General features: G+C 41.1%; 1 protein-coding gene across 4 annotated transcripts in view; it reads left to right on the top strand.

Annotated features, from left to right (window-relative positions):
- Nucleotides 1-12551, top strand: part of Kiaa1328 (KIAA1328 ortholog) — a 290739-nt gene that overhangs the window by 237312 nt on the left and 40876 nt on the right. For all 4 annotated transcript variants that reach the window (XM_045135154.1, XM_045135153.1, XM_045135155.1 and 1 more), the window contains one exon: nt 5699-5880. In XM_045135154.1, coding sequence (XP_044991089.1) covers nt 5699-5880 — 182 coding nt within the window. The remainder of the gene's footprint in view (nt 1-5698; nt 5881-12551) is intronic.

Raw genomic sequence — 12551 nt, 5'->3', positions numbered from 1 at the left:
AGAAAATACCAATTTATAACTCCTTCAAGTCACTTATTGAAGCACCAATCCCCATACCTTCACATATAAGTGTCTGCTATTTTCCTACTTAAGAGACAAGTTTGGATTTTTAGGTTTAGTTTTTTTAAGTTTGGTTTTGGGTTTTTTGGGTTTTTTTCTTTGTTTGAGGTTGGGTCTTACTCTAGCCAAAGCCAACCTGGAATTCACTATGTAATCTCAGGCTGGCTTTGAATTCACAGCAATCCCCCTTACCTCTGCCTCTTGAGTGCTGTACTTAAAGGTATGTGCCACCACACTCAGCAGGTTTTTTTAAAATATTTTATTAATTTATGAGAGAGAGAATGGCAGAGAAAGTGAGAGAAAATGAGTTTTAGTGCCTCTAGCCACTGCAAATGAACTTCAGGCACATACACAGCCAAGGTTTTAGTTTTGAATGGACATTCTGATGTTTTTAATCCTAGGAAAGAAGCCAGTACCAAGAAGGATTTTATAAGTTAAAAGATGGAGCTGGAGAGATGGCTCAGCAGTTAAGGCACTTAATTCTTTCTGTCTTCTCTCTAATCTCTCTGCTTATAAATAAATACCATTTTTTGAAGATGATTGAGGGTTGGAGAGATTAATTAGTGGTTAAGGCACTTGCCTACAAAGCCAAAGGATGTATGTCTGATTGCCCAAGACCCACGCCAGATGCACAAGGTGGTACATGCATCTGGAGTTCATTTGTAGCAGCTAAAGGCCCTGGCATGCTCTCTCTCTCTCTCTCTCTCTCTCTCTCTCTCTCTCTCTCTATCTATCTATCTATCTCTTGCTCTCACTCTCGCTTTCACTCTCTCCTTCTCTCTCATGTAAATAAAAGATGACTGATGAATCATAGCCACAGAAGGCATGAGAACAGATGCTATCCACAATGAGAATAAAGACATCCTTTTTTTCTGAGATGTTGCAATGAAGAGTAAATGGATGGATGGATGGAGAAATGAATACATGAAGGAAGACTTTTTTAGTCATTTTACTAGAATGGGGGTTGGAATGCAGGTGCAGAATAACTAGTTTGTGAAGAGGAGCAAAGCAGCAAGAAGAGTCCATGGTGGGGTGGTCGTCATGCCTCACTGAGCTGAAAGCCAAAGAAACTGGGAAGGCAGTGGTCAGAGCCATATTAGTGTTTCTACCTAAATGAGCAGAGATGTAGTTAGGCTTGCCTAGGTCTGGGGGCATCTGGGTTGAGATAAATTTATATTACATTCATGCTAATGCTTTCATTCTCTATAAAAGTTTTATAACCTGTTACACATCTAATGAATCTGTATAGGAAAGTGACCTTCGTGTTCTGATTTTTTTTGTTTGTTTGTTTGTTTTACAAGGTAGGGTCTCACTAGCTCAGGCTGACTGGAATTTACTATGTAGTCTCAGGGTAGCCTTGAACTCATGGTGATCCTCCTACCTCTCCCTACCAAGTACTGGGATTAAAGGCATGCACCACCATGCCTGGCTCTATTTTTTTGTCATTGTTGATTTTTAGGGGCTGTTGCTGTTTCTTGCAGGGTTTCTCTCTCTCTCTCTCTCTCTCTCTCTTTTACCTTTTTTAAAATTTTTTTCTCAATTTTTATTAACATTTTCCATGATTATAAAAAATATCCCATGGTAATACCCTCCCTCCCCCAACTTTCCCCTTTGAAATTTCATTCTCCATCATATCCCCTCCCCGTCTCAGTCAATCTCTCTTTTATTTTGATGTCATGATCTTTTCCTCCTCTTATGATGGTCTTGTGTAGGTAGTGTCAGGCACTATGAGGTCATGGATATCCAGGCTATTTTATGTTGTAAGGAGTCCTACCCTTCTTTGGCTTTTACATTCTTTCCACCACCTCTTCCGCATTAGACCCTGAGCCTTGGAAGGTGTGATCGAGATGTTACTCAGTACTCCAGTCACTTCTTTCCAGCACTATGATACCTTCTGAGTCGTCCCAAGGTCACTGTCATCTGAGAAGAGAAGATTCTCTACCCAAAGTGAGAGTAGCGTTAATATAAGGGTATAAATATTAAAAGAAGTGCTTACTGGGGAGTTTGATAAGCATAGTATATACATTTTTCCAGACATCAGTAGATCTTACACCCCTACGGCTCATGACTACCCCTGTTTTAAGTTTTCAGTATCAGGAATGCGTTCCCCCCCTCTTGGAGCGGGCCTCCAGTCCAGTTGGAGGGCTGTTGGTTTCCACCATGACAGACATGCCACTATTGCACCCGCTGGCTCATTTGGCTGGCTGGCCAATTATAAGGCTTGCAGTATCCACTGTTGAGTATCTTCACTGGTAGTATCTCTTTCTCCCATTGAACTACATGTAGAATGCCTTCTTCCAGCTTTCTGTCAGCAGGTCTACATGGAGGAGATTATCAGCTCAGTTCCAGCAGGATTTTTCAGTGGCCTTGCAGCCCAAGTATGTGGATTCTTCAGCAATAGGGTCTTACCATCAATTCCTGGTGGGAAACCAAGGGCCTCAGCAATGGCCTATAATGTTTTGGGGATATCAGGGACCTCCCTGGCCAACAACTCACTGGAGGTATCCCATCCCTGGCACTGAAAATTTTCTAACAATGATCTATGGCTCCTGAGTGATCCATTGTCCAAAACTGGAGAATTCCATAAGATTTATTTGCATCCTCTTAGATTTTGATTAGCCCTCCCTCCACCTTTCCTTTACTCAATCTCTTCTGCTGACCTCACTTTGGGCCTTTACACCCCCGTTAATCTATTCTTCTACTTACATATATACAATACCAACCTATTAAGTACCCTCCTCCCTTCCTTTCTCTTCCCTTTATATCTCCTTTTTAACTTACTGGCCTCTGCTACTGAGTTTTTTTCCTTCTTACACAGAAGACCAATCATCTGTAGCTAGGGTCCACATATGAGGGAGAACATGCGACGCTTGGCTTTCCGAGCCTGGGTTACCTGACTTAGTATAATACTTTCCAGATCCATCCATTTTCCTGCAAATTTCATAACTTCATTTTTCTTTACTGCTGAGTAGAACTCCATTGTATAAATGTGCCACATCTTCATTATCCACTCATCAGTTGAGGGACATCTAGGCTGGTTCCATTTCCCAGCTATTATAAATTGAGTGGCAATAAACATGGTTGAGCATGTACTTCTAAGGAAATGGGATGAGTCCTTAGGCTATATGCCTACGAGGGCTGTAGCTAGGTCATGTGGTAGATTAATTTTAAGCTGTTTTAGGAACCTCCACACTGATTCCCACAATGGCTGGTCCAGATTGCATTCCCACCAACAGTGTAGAAGGGTTCCTCTTTTTCCACATCCCCGCCAGCCAGCATTTATGATCATTTGTTTTCATGATGGTGGCCAATCTGACAGGAGTGAGATGGAATCTCAATGTCATTTTAATCTGCATTTCCCTGATGACTAGGGATGTAGAACATTTTTTAGATGCTTATACACCATCCATATTTCTTCTTTTGAGAACTCTATTTAGTTCCATAGCCCATTTTTTGGCTTGTTTGATTTCTTATTACTTATCTTTTTGAGTTCTTTGTATATCCTAGATATTAATCCTCTATCAGATATATAGCTGGCAAAGATTTTTTCCCATTCTGTAGGTTGCCTCTTTGCTTCACAGTGTCCTTTTCAGTTCAAAATCTTTGTAATTTCATGAGGTCCCAGTGGCTAATCTGTGGTTTTATTGCCTGAGCAATTGAGGTTGTATTCAGAAAGTCTTTGCCAAGACCAATATGTTGAAGGGTTTCCCCTACTTTTTCCTCTAGCAGTTTCAGAGTTTCAGGGCTGATGTTAAGGTCTGTAGTCCATTTGGACTTAATTCTTATGCATGGAGAGAGAGAAGAATCTATTTTCATCCTTCTACAGATATATATCCAGTTTTCCCAGCACCATTTGCTGAAGAGGCTGTCTTTTCTCCAATGAGTGTTTTTGGCATTTTTATCGAATATCAGGTGGCTAGAGTTTGCGGAGAGCTCTGGTGTGAATGGAAACTCCCCTCACCTGGCTTTTCCTGCGGCTGAAGCCGAGCCTGGCAGTTGGCTGGAGCACCGCCACCACCGCCGCTGAAGTCCCTGGACCTGCTGGACCTGCTTCTGCCGGCCTGTGTGGGCTCTGGATGCTCTGGATCTCTCCTACTTCTCCACTGCCATTTCAATTTCCTATACACCTCACTTTTTAGTAAACGTATGTATTTTGCTGAGGTTTTTTTTTTTTTTTTGGCTTCCTTCTCCCCCCCCCCCCCAGGCTGCTTTGGCGTGGTACCTACACTGCCATCTTAAATGGAAGTCTCTATTTTTTTTTAATGAAGAGGATATAAATGTGATATTTCCATTATGCCTAGATAGAGCTATATAAAGAATGGGAGAGAGAGGGAATGGGTACTCCAGGGCCTCCTGCCACTGCAACTGAACTCCAACTGCATGTACCACTTTGTGCATCTGGCTTTACATGAGTACTGGGAACTGAATCTGAGTCATCAAACTTTGCAAGAAAGTATGTTTAACCGCTGAGCTATCACTTCAGTCATAGAATCTTACATTTATTTATTTATGAGAGAAAGAAAATGTGAGTACACCAGGGCCTCTAGCCACTGCAAACAAACTCCACATGCATGTGCCACCATGTGCATCATCTGGCTTATGTGGGTTCTGGGGAGTCGAACCTGGATCCTTAGGCTTTGCAGGCAAGCACCTTAACCATGAAGCCATCTCTCTAGCCCAAATCTTACTTGTTAGCTACCTGTACTTGTAACTCAGTTTTCTACTTTAATTTTTGCATTGCTTATACACATGTGATATATGCTTCATTGTTTATGGATAAAACTAAATGTTATGTGCCTGGTTCCACTTATAAAAAACAACAGGTTGAAGGAATCACTAGAGATAACACATCAGAATATTGTAAGACATGCTAGTGGTGGGGACACAGTTACTGTGCATAAATACTTATGTTCCTTTTCATCACAATGCTTTTGTTGGCAGACCTGAACTGGTGCATTCTGATAAAAGGACCTAACAGAGCCTTGTTCTTCTCTAAGCAGTGGTACATGATGTCTTTCCCACCCTGCCTGTAACCATGCAAAGTGAAAGCTGCAGGTGCTGATACTTGGATTCCTGATGACCATCTTTAGTATGGGGAAATGGTCTTCAAGATGCCTGTCTTGCACATCTCCATAGCCATTTTGATTCTGAGTCATGCTGTCTGGTTTTATTAGCAGCTTCATGGGCTTGAGTCTCATTTCCCAACTCCAAATGTAAGCTTTTTTTAGGTTGAAAACCAATTCTCCAAAGTTGTAGCAAGACAAAAAATAGATCTTCATTGAATTATTCAACTTATATGTCAGTAAAGAACATGGGCTGGATTAGTGGTTAAGGTGCTTGTTTGTGAAGCCTAAGCACCCAAGTTCAATTCCCCAGGGCCCATATAAGCCAGCTGCACAAGGTAGTATATGCATCTGGAGTTCATTGGCAGCAGCTAGAGGCCCTGGCACACCTATTCCCTCCCTCCCTCCCTCCCTCCCTCCCTCCCTCCCTCCCTCCTTCCCTCTCTCTTTCAAATAAATATTTTAAAAAAAAATATTACTATAAATTGCATTTTATCTAATGATAAATTTACATATGTCTGTGTGGTTTCAACCTTTCTGTGCTCTCAGCAGCCCATTTATATTTGCTCTTTCAGTTTATTGAAGTCAAAATCTGCTGGATGGCTCCCCAGAACCTCTTCATCCTTTAAAAAGTACCAGGACTCTCCAAACAGTGGGCAGGCTAGAAAGGAGAAAAAGACAGTTGAGTTCCAGTCACATGCCGAAGATGATGCCCAGTGGCTGTGTCAACAAAAAGATGCATGCAGACCCCAGAAAGGTAAGTTTAGTACCTGTAGTAGCAAAGGTAGGAGCTGCTGGGGAAGGGATAAGAGCCAGTGAAGAGCAAATTATAGTGCTTAACTGAAGTGTAAGACATCAGTGGCCAGCTACTAGGTTCACAAATGACATGTACCCTTCTCTTAGAATACCGATATAAGGAACATTCCACTTGGTTCTCTTTTCTCAAGCAGCAGGCTGTAAGAATAGAACAGTAAGTGAGGTTATAGACACAAATCATGTTCAAAGTGAGTAAAGAAAGAATGAACATGGGCGTTAATCTCCCCAGGAAAAGGAAGGCCTGGAACAATCATGAATCCCTCCATTGACTGGAAACCTGAGGGTAGCAGAAGAAAGGTCATGAGCAACTCCATATTGCAGCAGAAACCAAGCCTTATACTCAGAAATGAGTAGTTTCAGCAGTACTCCCTATTTTACGGGAGGTGGATTTGTTGAAACATGTATAAAGGACTACGAGAGACTGAGTAAAGGAAAGTTGAGTTCCCCAGTAGTTTCTGAAGTGACTGACTACATTGGTGAGTTCCAAGGTCAGCGAGGGACCCTGTCTCAAAAAATAATGTGGAGAGTGATTGAGGAAAACATTTTAAATCAACCTCTAGCCTCCATGTGCATCCACACTGCATATTTGCCAATATGTACATACACATTTTTAAAAATTTTTTCTTTGCAAAAAGAAAAGGCAGTACATTTTCTTTGACTTAAGGCAAGCATTCTGCAGGCCTCCATTGATTTAGGAGAACATCAGAACTTCTTTTTAGATTTTGCTACCAAACACAAAAATGAAATCATAGAGCCTTCCCTTACTCTCCGAGTTAAAATCTTCTCTACTTTACCTGGTGAGTCTTTCAGTAAAGGGAAACTCTTACCTCAGCCTTCCCTGTTCTTATCCATTGCACTTTGGAGAGTGGGGAACCAGTCAGAACTGGCCTGGTGGTCACTCTGCAAGGCTTAACATAGTCTTCTGTTAAATTGTCAACAAATTTATGTTGTGTGTCAGCACTAAAATAAAATGGCAAAATGAAAAAAAATATGGTGTAATAGCAAAGGGACAAATAACTTGTGTTATTGGCTAAGACCACAGCAGCATTAGAAAGCAGCAATTGAAAGGCCCTTTGAGGAAGGGACCATCAGGCCAGCCTTGCTGTGGTGGAGGTTAATCTCTCTTGGGCCCAGCTACAGAAGCCAGAAGCCTGGAAAGGGCTCGTGTCCAAAAAAAATCAATTTCTAATTTGAAACAAAATCATTTTTGACTAACAGGAGTTCAGAACCCATTACTTTTTGCCGTATAGTCTGCTGACATTTCAGCACTTTTCTGTTGTACACAATGAATCCTAATAGTCGTTTTATAATGTTGCTATACCGATCAATTTAACCGAAAGAGCTGTTACAGTGCTGGAAAGTTTTCAGAACAGTATCACTCATGGTTTTATTTTTTCAGCAGCTCCCCATCCCCCCACCTTTTTTTCTTCTCTTTCTTTAGCAGATAGGAGATTGTGGGTATACAGTGAAAGAAAAAGTTTCACCCTTTTTCTTTTTGCAGGTGTAGTAGTTGTTATATGATGTGTGTGCTGTAAGCATATGTGTGTGCATGGGTGCAATCTCTGTCCCTATGAGAGCCAGAGGAGGATGTTGGATGTTCCCCATGGTTCATCTGTATGATCCCTTGTGATACAGCCTCCTGCTGATTCCATTTTCATGATTGCCATTTTCATGACCCCCCTCCCAGCCCTGGTCATTCTTTCATCCCTAATCCCCACAGGACTTAGCAATCTAGGCCCCCTTGGGTCTGCATGCTTCCATAGGAAGCACTTTTAATCACTGAGCCATCTCTCTATTCCTGTTTTTATCTTTGTTTTTAAATTTTTTTTTTAATTTTAAGGTATTCACGTGAGATTTTTTTTCAATTATCTTTTATTTTCCTCTTCTTTTGTTCTAACATGGAGGCATTAGAAAATTATGGTCTACCTGGTCACTGAAGGGCATGGATTTGGCCCCTTGGGCCACTCTAACCCTGCCGAGCTCATGTGTATACTAGATAGTGCTGAGTTCCTCCAGGAGTGGCCTTTGTTGTGGCATCCAGCTGAGTGGGACGCTACCTTTTCTCAGCGATGACTCTGTGTGTGGATGACAACAGAGCCATAGCTTGGGTTGTCACCTCCCTCTTTACTATGACTTGGGTTTTGTAGTATACATTTTTTCTCATTTATATACTTTGTTGTCCTATAATCATGAAGTGCTACTCACGATATTTACTGCATGACCATTAATCGTTATTACCCTCTCTCATTCTTTGCATTTCCTCACTACTCTGCCAATGTTATTGGTGCTAAACATAAAAAAAGACCAAACTTTTACTCAAGGAACAATCTTGTGATAACAGAGTTAGGAACAGTATTATCAAAATGGCACTAAACCCTGAACTTTTTCTTTTGGTGATACTTGGAATGTTACTTGACCTGCTTTTACTGAGCTGTGTGGGATGGGGGACATTACTAAAAAATCTTAACTTGTTCAAGAACTTTCAGAAAGTATAAATGTAAAAACACGTGGCCAGGTGTTGTGGTGCACGCCTTTAATCTCAGCACTTGGTAGGCAGAGTAGGAGGATCACCGTGAGTTCAAAGTCACCCTGAGACTACATAGTGAATTCCAGGTCAATCTGAACTAGAGTGAGACCATACCCTGAAAAATTAAACCAAAACAAACAACAACAAAAACACTTGGTCTTTAGTGTCTTTTACTTCCCATGCAGTAGCAAACCTTCCTTCCCACAATGTCTAGAACCCTTCTTTCTGACCTGTTACTGATTCCCTCCCATAGGAACCTGTGAAACTGAGGTCATTTTTTCCTATTAGGCTCAGGGGCTAGCCAAAGCCTAAGCCACTTGAGGACATGTGTTTCCAAACAGTCCTTTTAAAAATCTGGCTGTAAGATGACCCAAAGCCCCTGCTATGTTTGGGGCTGCTCCTAGTCAGGGCTTGTGTCACAGAGCTCTAACTTCATTACAACCGGGATACTGGATATACAAAGTACAGACACTACTTACAGGCTTGCTTTGTTATTATTACTATCATTATTTTTACATGTAGTCATAAGAAGAAGTACCACGGGGGCTTTACCTCCTCCTGCTTTCTCATGAGCAGGAGTTCTTCATATACTCTCTCCTCCTCTTTCCTCCTTTTAATCTAATAAAATCTCTCTAAACCTTAAAAAAAAAAAAGAAAGAAAGAATGGAAAAAAGAAAAAGCACTGTATCATTTGATTCCCAGAAGTGTAAGGTAAAAGGTATGTATGCTAAGCATTGATGCCTTTGTCAATTCTACACAGAAGACAAACATACTAAAGAGCTGGGAATAAGCCAAAACATACAATAAATTGTTCTGCATGGTGCACTAAAAAATTAAAAAAGAAAAACAGAATTCCAACGTGAGAGACAGACCTAAGCACTTGCCTGCTTGGTTTTCCAGAACCAATGTCAGCAGGAGGTGCAGTAGTGCGCATCTGTAAGCCAGGAGCAGTGGGAAGCAGAGACAGGAGAACCCTTTGAAGCTCATGGCTCACTTGTCTGCTACACACAGTCATGAACAAGAGACCTCATCTCAACCAAGGTGGAACACGAAGACTACCATGGGAGCTTGAAAGTCATGCATGTGCCTGTACTCAAACACAAAGACTGTCTAATGGTTAAACTTCCTGTTAATTCATGATTCATAAGCAGAGGAGCTGCAGTGGAAAGAAACGCCTCAAATAAGATCTAATTTGCCCTGTTGTTAAAAATTTCAGGTCTTATTTCACCAGACTATTACATGTATATTCCCATTACCTACAATGTTGCTTAACCTTTAGTAGGTAAATGCTCATTATATACTTGTTGAATGAATCAACATAACATTAACTATATTGATTTTTCTTTCTCTGCCCTTGTTCCATTGCCCCAAAATAAAGACCTAGTCAGTTAGACCTTCTGACCTCAGAGCCTGCAGTGATTTAAGCAAAATTTATGCTTATCCTTTCAAAGTCCTTACAGTGATTGATAGCTGATGTCAAAGGAAAAACATTAGAGTGGTACCTTAAAACAGCATTGCTGTTTTATGAGAAGGAAATTTTAAAAATAGGCATTTTTAAATTTTTAATTGAGTTTGAACTTATATACGATAAAATTGTACAGGTGTGTTAGACATATAGTTTAATGCATTTGCCAGTTCTCTTTTCCATGTAACCAGCAGGGTACATATTGCATATTCCCATGAGGATTGAAAGGTTCTCTTGCTCTGCTGCTCCCTACCTGAGGATTCTCTCCTTGGCGTGCAGAAGACTGCTCACTGGGACCACACATGGTCTTTTCTCTGTATTTACCTCCCATCTGTCTGTCTGTCTTCTAAAAAACACCAGTGTGCAATCATACTGCCTGAGGACCAACCAATGTAACTTCATTTAACCTTAACTACTTAAAATCCTTCGGTCCAAGTACACTGACATTCTAAGGCATATAGGGGATTAGGACTTAAGGGGAGAGATGCAATTCAGTCCATGATACCTTCTTTCTTTCTTTCTAAAACTATGGTTTTTTAAAAAAAAAAAATTTTCTCCTGACTGCCTAGGAATGTAAAATAAAAAAGTAGATTTTCATGCCTGTTCCTGATCTTGAAGCAAGGTTGAATGGTCTAACTTGTGCTTTTTTTATTTGGTTGAGAAAGTTTCCTCTGTTTTGCTGAGAATCTTTGTCATAAATTGGTTTTAAAATACATTAAATCTCTTTCCTTCACCTGTTACAATGACCACTCTGTTAGCCACTGCATCACAATGACCATACTAAAGGAAAACAACTCCAGAGAGAAAAGACTCATTTTGGCTCATACTTTCAGAGGCTTTAGTCTTTAGGCTTTAGGCTTTAGTAGTTTCTTGTTCCTCATTTCTTAGCACATAGGAATGAGAGAGATGAAGAGATAATATGCCTCCTTCCAGTGACCTGCTTCCTCCAGCTGGGTCCCAGCTCCTAAACTTTCTAAACCTCCCCACAATAACACCAGTAGCTGAGGACTAACATTACAATAAATGAGCCTTTGGGAGGAATAGTTCCTAACCAAACCATTACAGTCATGTCTCTTTTTGCTTTTGTTAGTTCAATGGCTATTGATTATGAGGTGTTGGTATAATAATCTTTTTCATAAAAACCTTGTCAAGCTTTTGTGTCAGAGTTATTCTAGTATTCTAGACTAAACTGAGTCCAGAGCATGTCAGTGAAACCAGTAGTAGTAGTAGGTAATTTCAGGTGCTCATTCCTCCCCCAGAAACACAGATAGCCTGCACAAAACAGTCAGAATGAACCTTATCAGAACTCTGGAAGAGAGTGAAGGATTGACAGAAGCCAAACATGCTTAACTAGGAAAAGCCCATGGAAACATAGTAGGAAAACAGTGGAGTCTTAGCTTTTCCCAGCACCTCCCTTACTTGGTGGCAGCATTGAAAATGGCAGCTCAAGGTCCAGATGAGAGAATCTGGTCTCAGGAAGAAGAGGTGACCTGGTTATCAAGGAATTGAGATCTATTTTGACCCGTGAGTGGACACAAGGTCCTGCTTTTTTGTTCAGCCAAACTCTGAACTGTCTCTGGACAGAGAAGCAGCTACACTTAGGAAACTCCTTCAAAAAAAATTAAAGAGACTTCCGGTTAAGATGGCGGCGTAGGCACCACGCCAAAGCAGCCTAGGGAGCAAAAAGACCAAAAAAACTCAGCATAATACACACTTTTACTAAAAAGTGAGGTGTATAGGAAATTGAAGCGGCAGCGGAGAAGTAGAAGAGTTATAGAGCATCCAGAGCCTGCACAGGCGGGAAAAGCGGCTCCGGCTGCTCGGCTAACCGCCGCGGCCGCAGCGCACCAGAAAGCCGCCAGGCTCGGCTCCAGCAACAGGAAAAGCCAGGTGTGGGATTTTCCCCTCACACGGCGCTCTCTGCAACTCGGGAAACGTGAGGGGAGAGCGGCAGCGAGCAACGGAGGAGCAGACCGCGAGGTAGAAGAACACGTGGAACAGCGATACAACCAGAGCAGCCGCGGCTCCCTCCCCTCCCCCACCGCCTGAACCCAGCTCCAGCGAACAGAGATTCCACTCAGCCTGCTTGAATACTCCTATAGCAGGGAAACTCAACCCCTAAGAACATCTTTGTAGATACTCTGAGAGTCTTAAGAGCCACACCTAACACCTTAAGGTCCTACCCTGAAAATATATTACATCAAATCAATTGATACAGCTAAGAATACACAGCTAGCTAGAAAATCCAAGCATTAACTTAATCCAAGATGCAAAAATATATACATTATAACACAAGAAACACTAAAAAGCAAGACAATATAAATCCACCTAAAAGTATTAATGCATCAGAAATGTCCTCCAGTGAGAAAGTTAGAGGAAATGCCTGAGAAAGAGTTCAAAAGAATAATTATAAATATGTTCAAAGAGGTCAAAGAACACATGAAAACAATCAAAGAGGAAATCAAAGGAATCAAAGAAGAGGCAGGACACCAATTTAATGAAATAAAGAAGGCAATACAAGACATAAATAGGGAAATAGAAATAATAAAGAAAAACCAGTCAGAATTACTAGCAATGAAGAACACAAGTTAATGAAATAAAAAACTCTGTAGAAAATCTC

This window comes from Jaculus jaculus, chromosome 15 (assembly GCF_020740685.1).
Source record: "Jaculus jaculus isolate mJacJac1 chromosome 15, mJacJac1.mat.Y.cur, whole genome shotgun sequence".
NCBI classification, from domain to species: domain Eukaryota; kingdom Metazoa; phylum Chordata; class Mammalia; order Rodentia; family Dipodidae; genus Jaculus; species Jaculus jaculus.
The sequence above is the reverse complement of the archived record's forward strand: the minus strand, read 5'-3'. Positions and strand labels throughout refer to the sequence as shown.